Raw genomic sequence first — 23558 nt, 5'->3', positions numbered from 1 at the left:
GGCAACATCAAGAAACCAAACCCAACTTTAAGACTTACCTGAGTTAAGGAATTTAGATTCTACTTTAGCTACTTAAATACCACTCTCAATAGAAGGGGCTCGTTAAGCAAAGGAAGTACCAATCTCTTTAATCCTGTGACCAGTGACAAAACACAAGGAAATGGCTTAAAGTTGTGTCAGGAGGTTCACATTGGATATCAGGAAAAGGTTCTTTACCCAGATTATGGTTGAACAGGCTCCCCTGGGGAAGTGGTCACAGCACCAAGGCTGCCAGAGTTCAAGAAGCATTTGGACAATGCTCTCAGGCACATGGTGTGACTCGGGGATGGTCCTCTGCAGGCTGGGAGCTGGACTGGATCTTGATGAGTCCCTTCCAAATCAGCATATTCTGTGATTGTGATCCTGATTTTATAACCAGGGAGATACATAGTTCAGGTGCCCACATTAGACATTAAGGACTGCAAATCCTCTCTATCCTTTCCAGTTAGGACATCTGTTTAGGCATCGTCCCCAGTTAAACCCTTCACCATTAGCTCCACCCCAGTTCTCAGACCTGACCATGCAGTATTGTGTCTGTAACATTAAAAGCTGTAACAATGTTGTTCAGGCACCCTTTTGTAAAATAACCAGTCAACAATGTCACTACTTTGTGTTTTCCATTTTATTAGATTATACATTTCGTGTATGTACAAAGACAGCTGTAGGGCTTTCTATTTAATTTGGTTGCAACTTAACACAGTATCAATTCATATTGCCATCATATAATGTTAAAAAGAGGCTGTGACTTTACTGTCTTAATTATTACTAATTCTTTAGCCATTAAGTCTCTTCAACCAGCTTTATAAATCTATGCTTTCAGAGTAACTGTTTTAATAAGTAAAAATAAATAATTTGTTATTAAACTTACCTCAGCTAAATGAAGCTTTCAATCATAAAATAGTCCAGGTATTCTTAATACCTGAGTGCCCCACATCATTAGATTCTTTCCAAAATAGGTGGAGCCTCCACTGCTACAAACTGATTCTTTATGCATGTATGTAACAGTTTATTTCTTTAAATATATTGGCACTGTTACGTTAATACAAATAAGGTGGGAGCAGCTCAACTGGTAGATCCATTGATTGTCATATCATCCTGGAGTTATCAGAAATTGCTATGATCCACACCCAGTACTATTTACAAAGTTTAATCTTAAGTTGCATTAAAAATCATTATTTAAAATCCATTCCATTCATTTTGGTTTCAAAACACTGACAGCTGATACATTTGAAAACAGTAGTATAAACTAATAGAAGACAAATGCTGATTGTACTTGATTTTTTTTACAGCTTGGGTAAAAGATGAAAATGTTTAATTTACTATAAACCTCACTGTGCAGTTTTGTAATTCACTTTTCACTGATAACCACCCAAGCTGCTGGAAAGAAGGGGGGATGTCTGAGGAGGCTGACTGACTGGTAAAGTCTCATCCCTGGTATCTTTTGGGTGAGGTAGGAAGGCGTGATGGATGCCACTTGGAAAGTGAGTAGGAATGGCTCTTTATTCCACCTGTTTCAGGAACTGCCTTTAATTTCTCCACTTGAATGCCTGTGCCTTGAACTACCTCTCCTGGTCTAACAACCACCAGCAGGATTTGCTGCCACATTCTGTGGGCTGTGCTGAGCATGCTGGGCAGCTCTGTAAACTGATACTGAAGGTTTGACAATATACAAGTAGGTACCACGTACTGAGCACTGCTTATCTACTTTGCTGCCATAGTTATCATACTTGTTGCACAACATTAGTCTAAAAAGCAGCTCAGGACTCGTTCTATCTGCAGAGATCCTGCATTCAGGTCCGAGCCTACAAACACGCCATTGATGCTTAAAAATTAACGTAAATTAAAGTGTTGTGACAGAACGGGGTCATAACTGTAAAAAGAGAAAAACAAAAGCAAACCAAAACCCACAAAACCGAGAGCAACTACTTCGATCTTTTTACAAAATGACCTCATTTTACGGATTCCTTTTATCCTCAGTCTTAAATTCCAAAATTACTCAAATTTCTCTTAGCAGAGACTTCAGGAACCTCAGCTAAGGAAATGTAGCCAGCATTTAGCAATTTTAAAGCAGACGCAGCTTTCTGCTTACAATGCAATGTCCTGATGAACATACAGCTTCTGAAAGAGAAAATATTACAGAAAAAAAGACAAAGCGTAAGTGTCAGCTTAAAACAATGTGATGCTTTGAGGTAAAACCCCAACTGTTGGTGGCAGCTGTCACAGCTGCAGACCCTGATGTCCTGTGTTATGCTGCATTTGAAGATTTAAAGAAGCATCAGAAATTCATTTAAAATCTGGTGAAAAGTGTCAGTAGACAAATTATAGTTGTCTATTGAAAAATATGGAAACCCCAGTTCAGATCCTTTTAGCAAACTCCATATATTATTAAGCTTTCAGCTGCATGGACAAATGCTTCTCAAAGAAACCACCTCCCAGCAAAATATGCCTTTAACTAAGTTCTTCTTAAGATGTGAAAATATAATCCCTGGTTTACGGGGTACCTAGTTCTCCTGCAACACTGTGTTCCAAAAAGAAAAAGTATGTAGAAGATACAAAAAATAAACAGCATTAGGGCTGTTTATTGAGCATATCACCAAAAAAACATTAAAGAGTGTTTTTAAATTAATCCAGGTATACTGTACCAAATTAAACCCTTGTGTATTTGCAGACATTAATTTTTGCCTACAATAGTTTGTAACAGTTTCTTCTAACATAACCAGATGAATGAATGGACAGATTTTAAATCCTTTATTGCTTACAGGCTTTCAAATAGCATAAATATCTGGTAAAAGAATTTTATCATGAGTAGTTTTAGTTATTTTCTTTGGGGGGTTATTTCTTTATTTATTTTTCAAAAATAATTTTGCTCATTATATTTGGTAATCTCTAAAAAATTAATATCTAATAGATGTGCAGTACTATTTCTCAGCCTTATCATGTTGCAAGTTTTCATGCTTGTATACTACTGCTTTTTCTGTGCAAGTATTAGGCAATTATATCATCCCATTAACAGTCTGAAATCTCTGAAGTTTTGATTTCCCTGTTAAAACTTTCAGGAGAGATCACAAGACAGAATAAAGCTTGATATTTATTAATACATATATATACACATACATATATATATGTATATATATACATTAAAGATTACTTTCTGAATGTAACAAATATAAAAAGTTATCAGTGTTTACAAATTGTCAAAAATGTCCAAAGTACAAAAGGATACAGTACATCAGTTATATGGAAGTGATTGTACTCCTGGCACTGAAAGCATCATAATACTGTGGGCATGCACAATATACACCAGAGGGACTCATGCATCGACCAGAACAAATAAGGAAGTGAGACAATTTGCTGCCTTCTTTGATTACAAATTCATTGCTTCTGTTAGTTTTCTTTCCTCAGGAATACCATTTACCTGCAAATAGATGAGAATTTATATAATCCATCAGTGGCACATGATGCTTCAACAATACTGGACTGTCAAGTGTGAGCACAGCACATAAATAGTATTTATTATTCCTTTATCAACAACCACATTCAAGAAACAGTACAAGTACAACCTGGATCAAAAGCTGCCATATACATGACAAAGCATTCTTCTGGGAAGGGAGAAGGCTGGTAAAAGATTGTTTAACAGGGAATTTATCTTTCTATTTGGGATCTAACAGACTTCATAGGGAGGCTGAGGCACAAAACAGAAAAGATGGCACATGGTGTACATGCAATATTTGGTCTTTCACATTATAGGAATACCCGATAAGCTTTTCCATCTAAGCACCTTAAACAGTCCTTGTGAATTCTGCCTATTGACAGAGAGACAATTATAAAACCTAATGTGACAATTATAAAACCTAATGTATTTTTTCATATTGGAGAGCAGTAGCAATTTTCATCAGTGTAATAAACATTAGATGCCAGTGGTCACCCTTCACACAATTCTTTCCCAATTAACTTTTAACTTTGTGAAATAGTCAAGCATTATGTCAGCTATTAAGTCTGCCTTTTTATATAAGGTTAAAATAAAACCATTCCTTACTGGGGATTCAGATAATTCCTGAAGTGGACAACAGTTATTCTCCATGGTCTGCTCTTCAAATTACTAAATATGGTCTACTGAAGATTTAAAATAGAAATTTCTTATTCATAGCTATGATTGATAAGATATTAAATTCCCTGAGTATATTACTGGGTATTTTCTAGAGGAAAGGAAGAAAATTTAACAATGAATGTCTCATTCTACAGGTTTTTTGGCCTTAGGTGTTCTATTTCTGTAAATTTCTTACCAGAACAGATCAATAAAATCGATTGCTAAGCTTGTACTCATGCTACTAAAAAACTCTTAGTAGTGCCTGAATTTTGTTTTAAATTGTATCTAAAAATCTGGGAACAAGAGTTATGGATATCCTTTTAGAACAGCTGCACGAGGCATATGCCATCATGTCATGGAAGTGCTTGCAGGATCACCTGCACATCTGAGCTACAAACAAGGTGTCATTATAAACTAAGGGAAGAGGAGGAAACACTGTGTCCCAAATACATTCCACCTCCCACCTCCCTGCATTTCTGAGAGCTTGTCACAGGCAGGGTCTGTGATGAATAAGAAAGAACAGTTGTATTCTACAAAAATAATGTACTACAGAAAATACAGACATGGGAGAATTCTTAAGATCTAATTTTAGGGCAGTTTTTCAGTGCAACTCCCAAGTGACAGACCCGTGCTAGCTTGTATTTCATACCTTTGCAAAAATGCCTCACTGCTGTCACAGTATCACCAGGTGATTTTGCATCTTACTTGCTGCAAGACAGACTCGAATTCTTGTAATGAAACAGTCACAGCAGAAGAGCAGCAGTGTGACACTTTTATTCTGCCTTCTAAATTCCTGCAGTATTGAGTGTGAAGAGCTGTGCTAAATGTCAACCCAAACCAGTGCTAGAGGCTCTGGACCAAGGCTTTGACTGCCAGGGTCATCCACCATTTCCAGCATACAATGAAGCACACAAATAGCAAGGCTATCAGAACTGCTGTCAGACTTTTTATACCTATGTTTTTAATTTCCACATAACAAAACAACCCACATGGGCAGAAACATCTATTATATACTTGCCTCAAATCTTTGAAATGTTGTCATACGAAATTCTCCTTTAATCCCCGAAAGCAGTAATGAAGAAGAAGGATTTTCAATGAAAAGAAAGAGTTGCTTATGTGACTCCTAAGTTAAAACAAATCTTCCACTTGGAGCTGTAGTTCCCATATTGTGTTCCAAAGATATGTGTCTCTCTAGAGTTTTGATTAAATACCTCTTTGAATATTTAAAAATTACACTTGGCCTCCACTTTTTCCCTGTGTGGTCCTTATCCCCTCTCACATGTCTTTGGCTGTAGGTTTTTCTCAAACCTGAGATGCTAAGTAGAGTCAGCCTTGGTCCACAGTCTGATGGGTCATTCCTGACCTCAGCCAGTACATGAGCAGTTGTGAGAATAATATAAAAGTGATGACTTAGGACATAGGAAACCTCAAACATGGATGTGCCTCACCACAGATTCCCCAGTATCCACTCTATGTCTAGTAACTGCAATAAAGAGCTCATTCTTCAAAGCTTAACTAATATTGGTGGGAATTAGAAATCTGGATTTCCTATCAAGTGTCAGAATATGAAACATGTAGCTGCATTTATGAATCCAGCTGTAGCTTCACATAACAGAAAATTACTTACATGAGGTTTCTAAGTTAGCTGAACCAAATTCCAGCCTCTCACGCAGAGTGCTAACATAGCATTTCTTCCTTGTCTAATCAATCCCATGCCAAAATTTTCACTGATGTATCAAAAAAAAAAAATCTACAATGACAATTCTGTAATACTTTATTTGAAAATAATTTCCACTGTCTACAGACTGTATACAATTTGACTAGTATTTCCTCCACACTGGTCACTTAATAATTACAGCATTTTCTGAGTACTGACCTGCACTCTGCTGCTGTGGAATCTGAGTCTGATGTGGCAGGTTCCTATAAAAAACCATTTAATATCTTTAATGCTTCCATACAAAGTCTGAAGTGTATTATGATGAAAGCTCAGTATTTACACTTCATTTTTTTGCTTATGAAGCAATAATCTTTTTTCACTATGCAAATATAGATATCCAAAGGTTGGCAAAGACCATGAAATAAAGACAATTAGTGTTAAAGTGGTTCTTATTATTTCACTTGTCAGCTACATTCAGAAGGCTCAGACTTGGTGAAATGCCAGAGGTAACAAGAGTCACCACGGGTTTCTGATGTTTAGCGAAGTTTGGTTTTTGTAAATGAATATTCCATATTCCATGAATACAGCAAAGGTGACAGCATTTGCAACTTCATTTTTGGCTGTGAAATGAATGAACGGTCAGCCACTTAAGTGAACTGGTCTGACACGTTCATCAAGGCAAAGTTGCATTTTGTGCCCTGCTTAAGTGTCTATTTTAACAGCTACCAGATATTTAGGTGTTTTCACAGAAAGGAATTAAGGGTTACAATGTAGGTGAAGCAGATACCCTATGTACAATTCAAGAAAGCCTTTGGTACAGGATTTGGCATCCCAGTCATAAAATCTGCTATTCTGTATAGAGAAGCTGTAAAAGATGGGGCAGGGCACCTTGCAGCTCTTGTACAAGGAATAATTTATACAGCTGTCCTTTCTGGAGAATTTAGCTTTGGGACAGGGAGAAGAAAACATGCCTGCAGCATGGATCTACATAGTGAAAGGAATTTAGGACAAGTATGTGTAAATTAGGGCTGAGTTAGAGCTGGCACAGGACCAATACCACTGGAGCTATGCAGGCCTGCCATCAGAGGAGATACCAGCTGGAGCTGGTGTTACAGCACAGCACTGAAAAATGCCAGCCACTTCTGAGACCACTGCCTCAGATCTGCTTGGCCCCAGGCACTTCAACCAAACCTCTCCAGAAATGCTTCTTTGCTACAGCTCTATGGACTTGTCTGAATTAGAACATGTGCAAAGAACTGGGTCTGTCTAACTAGTTTCACTAAGTTACTGATAAATGAACTCTAAAAACAGAATTCATTCTTTTTCTGGTTTCTGTCTTGGAAAGAGAGTGGCAACAATGGAAACGGGAGAGACCTATGAGCGTTTTTCTTGGCAAGTCTGAATTTATTATCTGTGTCATGGAATATGTTCTTCTGTTCAGTGTCAACATTTCAAACACAAATCGTGTGTGACAGGTACATGATTAACCACTTACAAAGTCTGGATTTTCTGGTACGAAACTACCACCGACTTGGTGGTAGTTTTATACCAGAACCCCAAAGACAGGGCTCAAGAGACAGGATATCTAAAATAGAACAGTTTTAATTGATTCCTCTGTCAAATGTAGTTTTTCTCCAAAACATGCAGAAATCTAACTGTTCCATGCCAAGCTTCTTGCAAGCCTGCAGACTGAAAGCCAGCCATTTAATCTTATAACAGAAGGCCTTTGTTTCTGCTGCAAATGCAAACATCAGAGCAATCTTGAGCTGGAGAGCTACTGAATCCTCCATAAGAAACACATTTCGGAGGACAAACTGGAATCTATAGTTAGATGGTGCAACCCAGTGAGCATTAAGAACCAAGACCAAGTGTGAGCACTTACTGCTGTGTCTGCATCAGAGGCATGCTGGTGTTGTCGTAGCTGTCCGTGTGAAGGGGCGGGACGATCTCGCCCGTCACAGGGTGGAACACGGGCAGCGTGGAAAGCGGCCACGCGATCTCTCTGTTCTTAGACATGTCACGAAGCTCTTTGGTTGATTTCTGGATAGCACTGTGGTGGACCAACTGGATGCTGTGTCAGAAGGAAATAAAACAGTGAATATCTATTTTAAGTGCTCTATCAAAACGGAGAGACTTTTGCAATTATTATTATTATTCTTAAAGTACAAGGACTGATGCATGCTACAGACTACAGTGCAACAATTACAACCTTTGCACAGTTAAATTAATAAACATTGGATTTATTCCATTTTTAAGGCAGTAATTATTCCATTAGCTTTTTCTGTCTGAATAGATATTTTTCATAGGATTCAAGACTGTGCATTCTTATGGCTGATGTTCCATTTATTTGCTGCAGTTAAAGTTTTGGTTAACTCCTGATTCTTGTGTAGATTCATAAAAGCTTGTAAATTAATTTTAAAACGCGCCATAGTATAGGCACTGGACACTTTCCAGGTTATTTCTTCTCATCATTTCAATCACTTTAAAAGACAGGCTGAAAAGTCCAATAACCAGGAGTATTGACTGCATATTAACATACTTATTCTAACAGCACTATTTTATTTTGAATTGACAATCTTTAATTTCAAACCCTTTTTATTCTGCTTTTCTATCCTTGCCAAGACTCTGATTTAAAAGCAGCTTTCACATTTATGAATTAAACCATGAATTAGAGAGAATGAAAGAAGATTATGACACACATGTATGAAGCATGACGAGCTACTGAGAATGAAAATTAAATGGTAAAAGAAAAATAACAGGAAAGAAGACACTTACTCTGGTGTTTGCATGTTTCTCTTTTCCCTAAAAACAAAACAAAATTTATGAATTAAATAATAGCATTGATAGTTGGAACATTAATCTATCTGATGATGAAAACAGTATATGATGTAGAAATGCTGACAAGGTTATTGCTAAACGCAACTTGGCAGCATTTGCAATGGGGTTTATGATGAGGCCTTGATGAACGCACGTAGAGAGATGTGATAGTGGTGACAGACATACACACAGACACACACACAGGGAAATGAAAAATGCAGGTTAAAGAACAAGCTTCTGGCTAAAATAAATTCTGTGACAAAATGAAATTGTAGTTTGTGTAAGAAATGGCAGAAATCACGTTACTTGCTGCTTTCCTTTTATGTGTTTTTCTTTTATAGTATGTCTAAATTCAGTTAATCTCCTCAACCCAGTTTATGTTATAAAAGTTAGCATTTTAGAAATTACTTAATATTCTCCTGAACCAATGATCCTTTTATTAGTATTTTATTTGCTGGGGTCATTTTGGAGAGCTGCGCACATGTGGATATTTTGGGGAGTTTTGTGCATATGTTGAGTATTTTAACCCTTTCTAGAACAACTAAAGGCCCTATATCCACTTGCTTGGAAATTAGTGCATGTGCTTAAGTGCAAAACAGTTCAGTATTACAAGCAGATATCTTTTGGCCTGTTTTAAATGTTTATAATGAACTGAATGGAGATATTCTAACAAATAACCTTCTATGCATTATAATCTTAGAAAAGTCTAGTTACTTATTAGCATGTTAAAGTACTCACACTCCTTCCCGTCGGCAGCACATGATATAGGCAAGTATTAGAAAAAGCACCAGTGCTATTGCCGAGGGCACTGCCAGTGTAATTAGGAAATCCGAGTAATAGTCTCTGCTTTTCAGTGTATCAGAAGGTGGCTTGTATTCTCCACCATCAGGTAATATTCCCTCTCCACGAATCACTTCCTGAAAGGTGGAAACTTGTTTTGTATTGTCAACCTGATACCCAGGGAAAAAAAAGAAGAAGAAGAAAAAAGACAATTAAATAACAAAGCAACAGAATGTAAAAACAGTTGGGTATTTAACTAACCATAACATATAAAAAGATCCATATTACACATTTGATAAATTCTATACAATTTCATCCAACCACTTTTTTTTAAATAATAGAAGCTTACATTTTATGAAGCTTCTGATCAGTGTGGTAAGTGATGTTGTAATATTACTACTCTCTTTTGTGCCTGCATGTCTTTTACGGATTAATTTTAGGTATATCTCACACAAACAGTATTTGAGTAGAAGTTCAGTAAACATCTTTAGTGCAAACTAATTAACTGATTCTGATTTCTTTTTGATTAATTAATCCATTTCTTTAGTCTTCCTAAATAACAATGCTGTCCTCTCTTGTATAAGGTGGCAAAAATGAAGAGTCACGTACCTACAATTTTCTTCCTTCTCCTTCTTCATATTGAGCTTTACATCCAGTGCTTAAAAGGTCAAGAGGCATCAACTGAGATGCCGAGGACAGCTCGTTGTCCCCCTCACACAAATTCAACTAGCTTCCAAAGGCTGCGTTCCTGGTCACAATTTTTTGTGTGTGTGTGTCTGTACCCAATGATCCTAGAAATACAAACCTGTTTTGCTGCTAAATTTCCTATTGCTTTTGACTGCCATTACCAGATGACCTAATTTTCTGCATCCATTTTTTTGTTATCTTCAGTTAGATGCTACTGTCAGTTGCTATCAGTGCTAGCTTTATGATCATTGATCTCCAGATCATTAATACAAATAAAATATTTCCTTACATGCTTGACCTTTTGTCTGACTGTTCATCGAGAAATCTTGCAACTGATGGTCATTTCTTTATAATTTACACTTCAAGTCATAAAACGCTGTATTACAACTTAGGCAATAGGTGAAGAGATTTTTATGAACTTCCAGAGATCCTTCTGAGCTTCAAATCTGCGCGCACACACACACACATTATATATATATATGTACGTGTTTGTTAAACGAAAATTAATTTATGTATTCTCTGCTCATTAATTCCACAGTATCTTTTATGTTAGGTACACTGAGTTCCACCTGGCTGCTTAGCTGAATCTCAAACCCTAACAATGGACAAAAAATATGTACTTATTGATGTGACTGACAGAGGTCAGTGTGAGAACAAGCTGTCAGAATGCAGCTTCAAGTGGAGTATTTATTACATTGCCCATCCTTGCAGAGTGTGGGACCCCCAAACTTAAATCCACTCTTTGATATGGTGCTAACTGCCAATGCTACCTCATAAATAGTCTGAGGATAAGGATATGATGGCTCTATTTTCTATCACTTGTTTACATTGTGGATATGGGAAATAGAGCTCAACTCCCTCCCAGCCCGTAGATCTGGGGAGAATTTCTGTCTCTCAGCTTGCCTTGTGAAAAGCAGACTGTGATTAGATAGAGGGAAGCTTGGCTCCCTTTTCCCTTTGATGCAGCAGGTTACAGAAGAAATGCTGCTGGCAACACTAAACACCCCTAAGACAGTTTAAATTCAGTTACTGTGGCACACCGCCAAAACAAGTGCTGAATTGGAGATGGTTGTGTTACAGATGCTGCAGAAAATAACACTTCTCTAAAAGCCTGTTCCTGTTACACATCCCAGGGTGATCTCTGCTTTTCTCAAACCAGCATGACAATGCTGCTTCATGGTTAGTTTATGAGCCACTGCCACTATCAGGCATTTTTTTCTAAATAAGTACTCCTAACCAGCTGCTTTTCTTTCTGCATGGGCACTGCTGACTGTTCTTGCATTAGTGCACTATCCCTCTGCTGCTCCTTTTAAAATTCATCCTGTTTTCCAAGACTGTTTCTCCAATTTCTGAAGACCTTTCTGAATTCTGTTGTGTCCTTCAATGCACCTACAGATCCTTTCACTTTCATGGGGAACTACAAATTTAATTTAATAAGCACATCCCATCATCCAGCTATTAATGAGGAATAGCCACGAATTACTATTAAATCTGCTATGATTATGGCTACCAACCAGCTCTCCACTAGGTCCTAGCTTCATCAAGGCCATGTTCCTGGGCTTGTGAGACAGTATCAAAAACCTTACCAAAAAGGAATGACATTTGCTGCTCCACCTTGGTTCTACTTGTTCCTTGTAGAAGGAAATGGAAGATTTGACATAGTATGTTCTTGCCAAAGACCAGCTGCCTTCTGCTATTTTTCAGGTGCTGGTAAGTATTGCTGTGTACACTTGTGCCTTTTACAATTTCTCAACAGAAAGCAAATAAAAAGCAAATAATCTGGGTATTCTTTTGAAACAAGTATTTTCCAACCTTCTAGAAGCTTTCCTAATTTACAGTGTATAGGCAGAAAAGACTGGAAGTTATCCAATCAATTTTGTGTATGAATACCTTTCCTTATACTCCACATGTTTTTTCCATTATAAAAAGCATTAATTATCTCCCTTTCAGCTTCCTCCTGGGTAGTGTCTGAAGCAGCTCAACAACCATCTAAATTTATTTTTTATACCTTCAGCATCATTGTTCAAATTTATCTGCAACATTCTCTTCCAATACTGTACTATTTCTTGATTTTCCTTGCAGGAACTAAAAAAAAAAAACAACCTTAAAAAGCCTCTTTGGGAATTAGTCTCATTTCATGGCAAATACTCTAGTGTTCAGTTATCATTTTTCTTGCATTTGACTGAGAAGAATGTTCCTATTTATTATTTCATTAATCAACATTACTTTCATTCCTTTTTCTATTTAATTTTTAATATAGAATATGTTTTAGAGAATTTTCAGAAACATTTTTTTAACAGCATAGTATTAACTGGTCAGTGTAGAATCAGTATCTGAGAAAATATGTTACGTACGCACACACTTTATAGGGAAGCAAGCGCAACAGCAGTATTAGCATTAAGCCCTGGAGTTCTCTAGCCATTTATAGAACACACTGCTAGTGAAAACAAATACAGTGGTTTCACTGGGGCTCAACTCTAATAGAATTTAGCCTACATAGCAAAATCCTTTCACAGTCTTGAGAGTGTCTGCTAGGTGAAAAAAAATCACTCACAATAAAGTGGAATTGGCAACGTTGTCTGACCAAACTGCCAAAACTCTCAGCTGTACTTCTACAAACATCGCTTTTATGCAACAATAAAATAACTCACCAGAGAGATTTTACACCAGTCAATATGGAATTGAGTGCGAAATTTTTTATCACAGGTTATTACAGGCTCCATTTCTTGACTGCACCTCAGCTGATTTTGTGGGTTTTCCACTTCTCGTAAACACGAAGAGAAAGGAACATCTGCCCCAACCATCACATACACACTGCAGAAAGAGATGAGTGACAGACCAGCAGGATGTCTCAAAAATCCCCAAAGGACAATTATGTACTCTTCCAAACATTACTGCTGTACACAGTAGCATTCAGCTGTTATTTAAAGATCGAAATTACTTTTTCAAAGTATTTTCCTTCATAGTATACTTTTCTCTTTTTAAGCATATAAGTAACAGACTGAAATCAAAAGGATTTTTTTATTACAACATATTCTGGTTTGCTTGTTAGTGTAAATGTTTAATTACCGTCAGTGGTGTCAACTTCTATGAAGTCAGAGAGCTCCAAGTGTGGCTTCCTCATGTAAGTAAATCAGTACTACTTTTGAAAATTGTACTAAAATAGCATCATTTTGTCTTAAGGAAATCTTTGGTCTTACTCATCATAGTATTTTAAAAGAGTTTCTTCCCATGTTTTCAAATTAAATTCACAATGACTATTGCTAAACCTAATACAGATGTGCACATGCTAAATCCCCAGCTTCTCCTGAAAGATTCCAAACTGTAGCTATGCACTGTCAACAAAATTTGCTTCAGAATACTGAAAGCTGAAGGTAAACCTAATACTTGATTTAGCATTACCATACATAAAATAAGAGCTACTACACTAATTGTATTATTCATTGGCATATTTAGATATATGGAACACTGCTGTAAAATACAGTCTGCTGCACCAGGTAATAATGTACCAATGGATTCTGAAACAGAAATTAGGTCCTGGTTGCCACTTGTCATAGTAGGCATTATCTAACTAAATATTTGAAGTGTAGCCACCTACTACAAGTGACTCTGCTATTACTCTGGCTAGTACAGAAGTCACTTTCCTTCTTTAAATGCGCTCAAAAACTCTAGAGACACAAAAGGACTCTAAAAACCAGTATTTTTGAACACACAACTCGTATTTTGAACCTTCACCCCTTTCTTAGATACTATGTGACTCCAAAGTATCTAAAATTATCTAAACATAACTAGGCATCTTTACTTTCACCAGGGAAAAGCACTATCAGAGCCACATTGAAAAAACCAAATCCTTACTAGTTTCCAAGTACAGTATTTCAGAACAGTATTTATGGTTACAAATCACCACTGGAAACAGTCCATTCCTACAGTTTACACTCAGTAACCTGAGCTCCCCAGACACCTTACGACTTTCAGAAGAAAGTCAACAGTGCTCTTGAATCACATAACTTAGTAAGAGTACAGCTAAAAATTACAATGTTACATGCTAACTGCTCTCAGAAATTGAAGTGTCTCTGGAATTTCTCCTCTATCATATTTTGCTTCAAAATCTTGAGTTTCATGAATTGGGAATGGTTAAAAACTTGAAAAGCACGCCAAATGACTGCTCAGAAGTAAAACTGGGATTACAAAAAAACCATATTTACTACCAACTGGTTTATAATTAATAGAACTTATTAGTATTTCTTGGGTTATAACATTAATATATAGGAGCTGTGCCCTGTTGTAGTGGTATCTAACACAATAAATCCATATTATAACTGGGGCTCGGAACATGAGTAAATTTTTCCAAACATGAGTAAACTAACTCTAAAATATGAAACAGCAATTGCAAAGTTTCTAGAAAACCTGCAAAAATATTAGGCTTTTCAGTAAGAAAAAACCAAAAAATGAAGCAAAAACGTCATACTGACACATGCTTACCCCTCTTTCATGTCATTAATAGGAAGTGGAACTCTCCCTCCCCTGTCAAGGGCTGAAGTAATGTTTATAGCATTCAAGCGTTCTGGCTGCCATACATTTTTCACTGCTCCGAGGAAGTCACCAAGAACTTCACTTGCTAACATTTCTTCTACATTCATATTCCTTATGAAGAATTCCGCTTGATACGGTAAAGGAAAATCTACTTGTGATGAAAAAGAGTGTTGCATTAAACAAAGGCTCCATAAATCAAAAAATAAATCTCCAAAATAGCTGGAGTAATGATTAATGCAATACTACTTTATGACTGATACACCTTTCCAAAAATCTTGTGTTTGAATTAGCTCATTTTGAACCTAATGTGATTATGTTTAATTCAATAGTGAGTACCATTAGCTGCTACTTGAGCTGAAAACCTTCAGTTATTTATAAAACAACTGGGAGATGAAGAAGCAGACTAGAGGAAAAGAGTATCAGCTGGTAAAACTTCATTAAACAGATATAATTACATTCATGCTAATTTGGGGGTCAAAACAGATCTGCAGCAACAATGGATTCTAACCCACAACACTCCAGAATGTAAATAGGTAAATGTGATAAAAATAACTAATTTTAAGGTCCATATGTCCATATTTGCCACAACCTGTTGTTTTCTGATTCTGCCTACACAATTGTTCATTGCATAAGGCAAACACAGGACTAAGAAAACGAAACAATATGCAGAAAGACAATGAAATCCTTTATGTGAGGTCCATTTGAAAAGATGGGGGAAATTCCAAATTAAAAACAGTTTAATGAAAAACAAAGATGCAAACAGTTTTCTGTGAGTGAAGAAAAACAGTCCTGAATGACAGAAAAAATCTGGACTAAAAAACCAAAATGAATTAAAGCAGGAAAAATTCTCTTACTTCTCCCCTGTGCCCCTGTGTTTGGCTTGAACACCAGACAACTATTTTACAGTATTTATCTTCAAAAGCAGGAGCCCATAAGATGGTTTTGCTTATTCGGTTCAAAACACATACCTTCTGCTGACATTATATTAATGATCAAATTGTGTCTTGCTGTTTCAAAGGTACGCCTGTTATACGCAGTGATCTAGAGTGAAAAAGATAGGATTACAAAACATTGAAAAATGAAAATTATATCAATCAAACATCAGTGAAAGCTAAATTGATAACTTAGAAATACTTATCAGTTTTTAAGTGCTTTGCCCCCTTATTTTGAAGCGTATGAACATTCATTCACTAATATAAAACTCAAAAGGTAAAGTCAATTTATTTATTGCAGTACTACCTTCAAGTCAGAATATTGGAATTTTCTTGACCAGTCTATAGCCAAATACAATTACCAAAGGGATATATGTGAAAATTATGTATTTTGGTCCTGATAGAAGTGTTTTGCTACACATGTGTATTCTTTCTCTTCTGTTACCTTCAAGAACCACCGTAAGGAAAGATTGTTTTCTCCGTTTCCCAGTGCAGCCTCCAATCCCCCTCCATCAATACTGTAACATCTAAATTCATCGATAGCTCCTAGGGAAATAAACTACATGGAGAGGTTTTTAAAGGAAAAAGTGGGATGCCAGAAATTCTCATCTTTGGGACTGGTGTTTCGTTCTAGCTTTGGCCACAGTGAAGTCTCCCTCCATGAATGGATTCAAAATAATGCTCCAACACAACTGTTTTTTAAAAAATCCTAGAATCTGTAACTGTAGGGGAAGTGAAAATTAGGAGGTAGATGCAACATTTGTGACTCTTATAGCTGGAAACATACACCCTCATGAATAAAATATGCAAGGATACTAATCTAAAAGTTTAAATATCTAGGATACTTGAAATGCATGCAAGTGGCTACTTCTCAGTGGTGACTGTACTCCAAGGTTGTACTACAATTAAGTGCTCATTCATAAGAAATATAGAACAAGGATGGATAGCAGTATAATTATGTATTATTTTCTCTACCTTTTTTTCCCCTGCAAGGTGATAAATCTTTCATGAAACAAACTGAAGAAGACTAATTTCCTTTCTAATTTTAGACTTCAGTTCACTCATTTCAAGAACAAAGGAGAGGCAGAGGAGTGACAATAGTGACAGAACTATGTTGCTTCTCAGCAAACCAAGCCACAAACCACTGTGACACTAACTATTAAATAAATGAAAGTAACAGATGTTGCACTTCTTTTAAAGGATTTGAATGAAAAGAAAAATGCTGTGGAGTATCTACTGCAGGTTTGTTTAAGTGGAGAAGGAAAAGCTTAACCAACATAATCAGATCTCATTTAATGTTACAATTTCATTATAAAATTACCTGAAAATAAATTTGAGATTTCTCCAGTCCTAATTCTGTTAATTTTTCAAAGGGTCGTTTCAACAGCAGTTGAACCACTAGTACTCAGAAAATCAAACCCCTGGTTGTACAGGCTCTCTAGAGGAGCAGGGCAGTACCCACTGTGAGCCTCCACTCCGGCAGTGGGAGCTGCCAGCATAGCCCACACACCACATCCAGGAATAGCAGAATTGCCTCTGTCCTGAACATTCATTCAAACACAGACTGTCTTTGCACAGCTTTCAAAGGAGCTTGAGCTCAAGAACGTTACCTGCTCTACTGCAGTGCTATGCGCAATGCTAGGCTATTCTAATGATCAGGTCTCCTCCAGTTAACTGGCCTACCCACAACACCCCCTCAGGAATTATAACATGATGGAAGTTATATTCAGGCCAGGAAGATGCAATCACTCCTCTCAGAGGGCATTAAGAAGAGGATCAAATGCATCTGCCCTCCTCACATACCATAGAATTAATTCAAAAGCCACATCTAAGACTGGAACTGCAAGGAATTAATTTGTATGCTAGGCAAGATTAACTTCAAATATGGCTTGGGGTCATGCTTAGAATGGAGGTCTCGATATAGATCCTAGAATCTAAAAGCACATGCAAAACATGGCAATTTTAAATAATGGTTTCCTCTACATGAAACTAAGCAAAGCCTGCAAGAAATTCTGCACATGATCAATTCTCAAATGTTATTTGTCCATTGTTATTAGAAATCAAAACAGAATCATGTATACAAAAGTAAGCAAGGGTGAAACTATCTGCAGTATAACTTAACATTAGGAGCTGTCATTCTTGAGGAAGAAAAACTACATCAAATGCAATTTAGAAAAAAAATCAAGGGTTTAAGACAAATACACTGCTGAAGCAGCAAAATGGCTGGAGCAAGTTAATGTGCAGATTTCTTAACACTGTGAACCACACAGTGTCTGATCCAATCTGCTGCCTATGAAATACATGATAGAAAATATTGTCCCTTTTCCCTTTAAGTTGCTGCTCAATGAATAATTAGTGTTTTTAAACATTTGAATAACTAACTCTCAGAAATACAGTTTTGTCACTGTTACACTCATAAGAACTAAATTCACAAAACTGCTAACTAAAATGAAAGCTATCAATAAACATGAATAATGAACAAGGGGATATTTGATGAAAAATTGAAAAAAATCCCAAACCAATCAAACCAAATCAAAAAACCCAACCAAACAAACAATAAGTAAACAAACAAGAAAAATAATCCCACAACTGCTTATTGACTGAACACTAATATAGCGGGGAAAAGTCTGGCCCATATTTACGTTGAAAGTTACAAAGTTACGAATTCAGTTATTCTTCAAGTACTGTTGTTTACAAAGGGGTTTTTTTTTGTTCTGTATTTTGAGTAAAATTTTAATATATAATTTAATATAATTTACTGAAATGAAATGCCTCTTAGAAAGTTCAAAGGCAAAAGTGAAAAGGTACTGCATGCAGCTTAACTAATTATTGCTTCTTATTAGCTGTACCTTTTAAGTAGAACATGAAATGTCAAACTATCTGGCTTTCTCTCAAAGGAGGATAAAATGGTACCTATGAGAAAATGTTAATATCACAAGTCTGTGTCCATGGCTTATAAACTTTTTAATATTGCAATTAACTATTCAAAAATAAGGGGGAAGTTACTGACAGTTCTGAACCTTACACTCTAAACCAAAATACGTATTTTTGAACTTCTGAAAGAAAATACCTCAATGATGGTTGGTTTGCCCACATTTTCTACAGTTGGTGAGCCATACAGCACTCCATCACTGTATGGTGTCCTTTGTATATAGCGTAGCCATCCAGGTCTGTCAGGGTAACCCATTAAATTGGTATTAAATGTTATAGGATCATTACTTATTTCACCTAGATAAGGAAAATTGTATTAGAATATTTACAAGAAAACACTAAATGCTTTCATTTTAATTTTTCAACTAGGAAGTCTAACTCTGCTTTCATGTGTTTTCTGAACCTTTCTAAAAAGAAAAAACAATTAAAATTTGCTAACATTTACCACATCAGAAATAGGTGAACTATTACTTAGCACTTATAGGTATTAAGAAATTCATACCTGGAGAGCGTAACCAACTGCAGAGATAATGTACTAGTACTTCCTAGAATCTTGGCTGAGTGCTCATGTTCAGTAACTAGTGGGTCTGATTTTTAGAGCTCAGTTCCACCTCAAATTGAAGCATCTAACCTCCTTACAGACAAAAGCACAAAGGTTTCAGTCCTTTAATTCCCCCTCCCAACTTACTTATACTCATGTTTTTAATGATGGATTCAGGTACTCAGTGTACCGTAAAGAGTGGCTGTGTAATCAATAATGCCTGAAAGCTTCTGTTAGCATTAGGATACACATAGAGGTCTTTGGCACCAACGGCCTGGCAGTCATTTTAATTTAGAGAACAAATTGTTTCAAAAAAGGATCAGACATTCCAGTGAACTGGATCCACTGATGGCTACCAAATACAGTGGTCCAGCTGAAATCTGTAAAAACCCCTCAAGTCAAACTAGTACATCAGTTCTTGTGGTTCTTATTGATACTCTTACAAATGTCTGGATTTTACTTCAGTTTATTTTAGCTTTTGTAAATGAAATCATGCCTGATCCAGTACCAAATCCTCACCACGAAGACAGTGTGCATCTGAGGCACAGAACTCAAGTCAAATCCATTCCAAGCCTGTACAGGCACCTCTGCCCTGCACTTCAACTCAGCTCTGAGATGGCAACAGCATTGTAGGAAAAGTGATGAAAGAAGATAACAGGCAGGCTGGCACAGAAGGCAGAAACCAAGCCCACTGAAGAATGAACAGCTCTCATCTCCTCCAGAGAGGGACAAAGAGAATGAATCGTGTTGCCCAAGCGTAACAAGTCTTTCTTCAGGTACACATTTACACATCTGGTAAAATGAACCAGAACCACACCAAACCAGTACTTGGGTGTAACACAACTTCCCTCACAATTCTCTCAGGACATCCCAGTAAACTAATCTATTGCATTCAGAATCACAGAATATTCTGAGTTGGAAGGGACCCACAAGGATCATGGAGTCCAACTCCTAAGTGAATGGGTTGTTCAGAGCTTGAACCCACAACTTGGCATTATTAGCACCCTGCTCAAACCAAATTCCCAGCAGCACAAATGATTTGGGCAAAATTCTGAAAGCCACCTGTGAGACATTCTGGTTTGCCCTTCCTTTGTCAAGGTAGGCCATGGTAATGATCCAGCTCAGCAGACAAAAATAAAAGGATCATGACAAAACCTGACCTCACAGTGACTTTCTCATACAATCACAATTGTCTATGGGAACAGCAATTTCAACAGGATCTCAAACCAGATTCCTATTGCCTTGGAATTACACAAATGTCAAGAGGCTGCAGCTGTAAAGACAATCCATCATTAGTAAAATTTCCAAGTTCCTTTCACCTATGTGCCAAAACTGGGAGAAAACTGGGACAGAGGCCAACTTCACTCTGCCAGTCACCATGACATAACATAAATGAAGACTCAGGTATCCATTTTTCAAAGAGAAGAAATTCGTAAAACATTTAGGTTTACTCATGTTTACTCAAATTTTAACCAATGCTAACAGAAGCTTATTTTTTCTTTAAAGTAAGTCTCAGTAATGGCACTCTCAAATCAATTCAAAAGTTAAATGATGAAACAGGCTTAGATTATGTGTGCACTGTACACAGTTTTTTCCTATTCTTATAGGAAGATAGTCATATAAATTGGATACATTTATTTGTTTTTATTGTTAATAAGCATGGGTGGCTGAATGCTCTCTCTCTTCCCCTACCACATTGCTTACACATATCCTAACCCGTCAAAACCAGTATTAGGAAGTCTCATATTTGATTGAATCTTCTGTTTTGTCTTATGTTTACTATATGCTTTCAAATTGCTCCTTCATATAGCCTGATACATACCATGTCTGAAAGAGTGATCAGATAAATAGCATTTTTAACAGACAATTATTAAATTTCCACTATTTCATATTTAATGCTAAAGAAACACTTCTTAATATCAGATATATATAATGTGTTATTACACCTTCCCAAATTAAGTACATTTTGTCACAATACACAATTATATGCATCTTTTTACAAATTATCACAAACTAGAATATTTTAAAAGTGTAGGACTACACATTTTATTTAATTTGAAGATATTTCAACAGAAACTAAAACTTGTCCTGTTTATCTTATACATTGAACCTAAGGTATGCTAAATAGACTTCAGTTTTTTAAAACAATATTTTTTCTGTATTTTTATATAATATGGAAGATCTTGGCATCTCATACCAGGCTTTGGGTAAGGAGGAAATTCCCCCTTAAAGTACTCTCTCTCCAAAACATGAACAAACAGAACTCCAGCAGAAGGGTATACATTCCGATCAGAGTGCACCTTAGACAGAATTGTGTACACTGAAAAGCAGAAGGAGAGATAAGAGACAGAAAAAAGGCAAAAATGAGACATGCTGTAGGTAACTTCATGCATTTCAACAGCAATGCAGGCATCTGGGAGAAGGAAAGCAACAAATATTAGACACAAAAGGTTAACAGATTTAAGAACAGAACACAGAGCAAACCCTCTCTTTGTCCAGGATCCCTTCCAAGACTGCAGTAAACAAAACTGCCTATGTTAAGATTTCAAAAGATGTATAAGCTCTTTATTTTAATTGTAATTTAAAAAATGAGGAAGGCTATTGTAATTTTATAGTTGGTTTATTTGAAACGTTACATTAATAAAAATACATTAAATGAATTATACAATCATGTTTTCCTGATACTTTACACAAAAAAGGAACAGAGGAATACAGAGGAACCTTACCAATCGACAGTTCTCATTCCCCACTGAACAGAAATGGCAGATGTTTCAGTCCTTGTGCAGAAAAGGACATAGCAATGCACTTCAGCTGACTTTCGCGAGTTCTTAAAGCTAGACTTTCTCAGACCAGCAGGCTCAGGAAAAAAACATCTCAAGCTATGGTTAGAGAGCTCTTTTCTGAAGATGTTGTGCTTGTATTGAAGGATAAAACAAAAGGACGTGGGTATTTATAGGCCAGTCAGGTGAAACTGATTCCAAACAAAAAAAATGAAGCCATGTTTTACAGGACTAAGAATTAAACCCTAAAGAAAACTTAATTCAGAACCATCAGCATACGTAAAAGTAATAAGCTGGTTTTTATTTAACACAAAATTCATTGATAAGCATATCTTTTTAAGGTATAACACATCTGATGCAGAACTACACACATATTTTAATGAATTAGAAGAATAAACAAATCACTACAATAAATTAGATGGATAAGAAATCACTTCATCAACAAGTTTCAATATGTAAGTATAAACAGAGAACACTGAATTAATAGGCGTTTCTCAGGTGTCTTAATAAGACTGATTGTCGCTTATATTATTAATTTTATTACTACCAAATTTTAAGTCAATGCCCTGAAAGAATTGATCTTTGCTAGTAGATTTTGTTAGTGAGATGAGGATTACAAAAGTGGTAGATAAAGATGGTAAGTCACAGATAATCACACACAGCTACCAGCCTTGCTTGCCAAACTGAAAGGAACTTTATGAGAAATCACATCTCCAAAAAAAATTATAGGCCATACAGCATGGAGGTGCTGTCATTGGGAAGACAGACTCCAAAAGACACTTCAGAGTCATTGTAACAAACTCATAGGAACAAGCTTGTAGGTCCTAGAGGGGCTAATTTCAACACTTGGATCAATAAGCAGGACACATTTGAAATGTGGATAAAGCTCATGTAATTTTTTAATCCTGCTTTAATTTTTTAATCCTGGTATAATTTCTCCAGCCTTATAATTATACCAACTTTCTTACTTGGGATCTGCTTAAAAAGGCACCACTAATTAGGCATTAATCACAGGCATTCCAGCCCTCGCACCACGTACTCTAAGTGGAATCTCTCTCACCTAATTTTAGATGCCTACAGAAACAACATGCACCACTGAGTTAGTCAGGCTCCTTTTATAGTCAGTGAAGAAGAAACAGACTCTTCTAGGGGTGGATTTATTTGATTTCTCCTTTAAAATGAGATGAATCATGTCCTAGATTCCAGGCTAAACTGACTAGCTCTCCATGGACTGCAGGAGGCAGCTGAGAGGAGATGCACACATCTGTAATGTAGACCTCCACATTTAGTTACATACTTCCCACTCTTCAAGCTTGATATTGCAGAATGTATAGCTCTGGATATACTATTGATCACATTCCACAGCATGTGCTTTTTCCCATATTTGAAAACCACTTTTAACACAATACTGAACAGAATACCTTTCTAATAATTTTATCTTAGTGACAAAATTAAAATTATCCTGAAATTTGAATTGTTACAGTTCGGTGTGGTTAATAAACCAGTTACTGTAATTTTCATTATGTAGACTTAGGTACAGTAAGACTGTTGATTTATTTACTTAAAATTAGCAAATAATTATCCAAAAAGCCTCTGCACTCAATTCTATGAATGAGCTGTAAACAGCACAAGGAAGTTAATTAATTTCCTTTAAAATATTTTCAAGAAAAGCTGAGAAAGTACAATAACATTAATAGAAGAGCTGACAAAAACATGGTGGCTGGCTAGAAGTATATTAAATACCTAGAAAAGTCTGGTTTTCCATTTCTGATGC

General features: G+C 36.4%; 1 protein-coding gene across 11 annotated transcripts in view; it reads right to left on the bottom strand.

Moving 5' to 3' along the window:
- Positions 1-643: 643 nt before the first annotated feature.
- The window catches only part of SGCE (sarcoglycan epsilon), a 33363-nt gene continuing 10448 nt past the window's right edge, over positions 644-23558 (bottom strand). For 3 of the 11 annotated variants that reach the window (XM_039549763.1, XM_039549770.1, XM_019285547.3), the window contains 11 exons: positions 21202-21324; positions 18603-18760; positions 15569-15641; positions 14550-14751; positions 12719-12881; positions 9339-9550; positions 8559-8585; positions 7666-7854; positions 6003-6046; positions 5145-5179; positions 644-3454 (listed from right to left, as the gene is read on the bottom strand). In XM_039549763.1, coding sequence (XP_039405697.1) covers positions 3404-3454; positions 5145-5179; positions 6003-6046; positions 7666-7854; positions 8559-8585; positions 9339-9550; positions 12719-12881; positions 14550-14751; positions 15569-15641; positions 18603-18760; positions 21202-21324 — 1277 coding nt within the window. In that variant the 3' untranslated portion in view covers positions 644-3403. The remainder of the gene's footprint in view (positions 3455-5144; positions 5180-6002; positions 6047-7665; positions 7855-8558; positions 8586-9338; positions 9551-12718; positions 12882-14549; positions 14752-15568; positions 15642-18602; positions 18761-21201; positions 21325-23558) is intronic. The other 8 variants (XM_039549764.1, XM_039549765.1, XM_039549769.1 and 5 more) reach the window with 8 other exon arrangements.

Source organism: Corvus cornix, chromosome 2 (assembly GCF_000738735.6).
Source record: "Corvus cornix cornix isolate S_Up_H32 chromosome 2, ASM73873v5, whole genome shotgun sequence".
NCBI lineage: Eukaryota > Metazoa > Chordata > Aves > Passeriformes > Corvidae > Corvus > Corvus cornix.
This window is presented reverse-complemented; position numbering and strand designations above follow the sequence as displayed.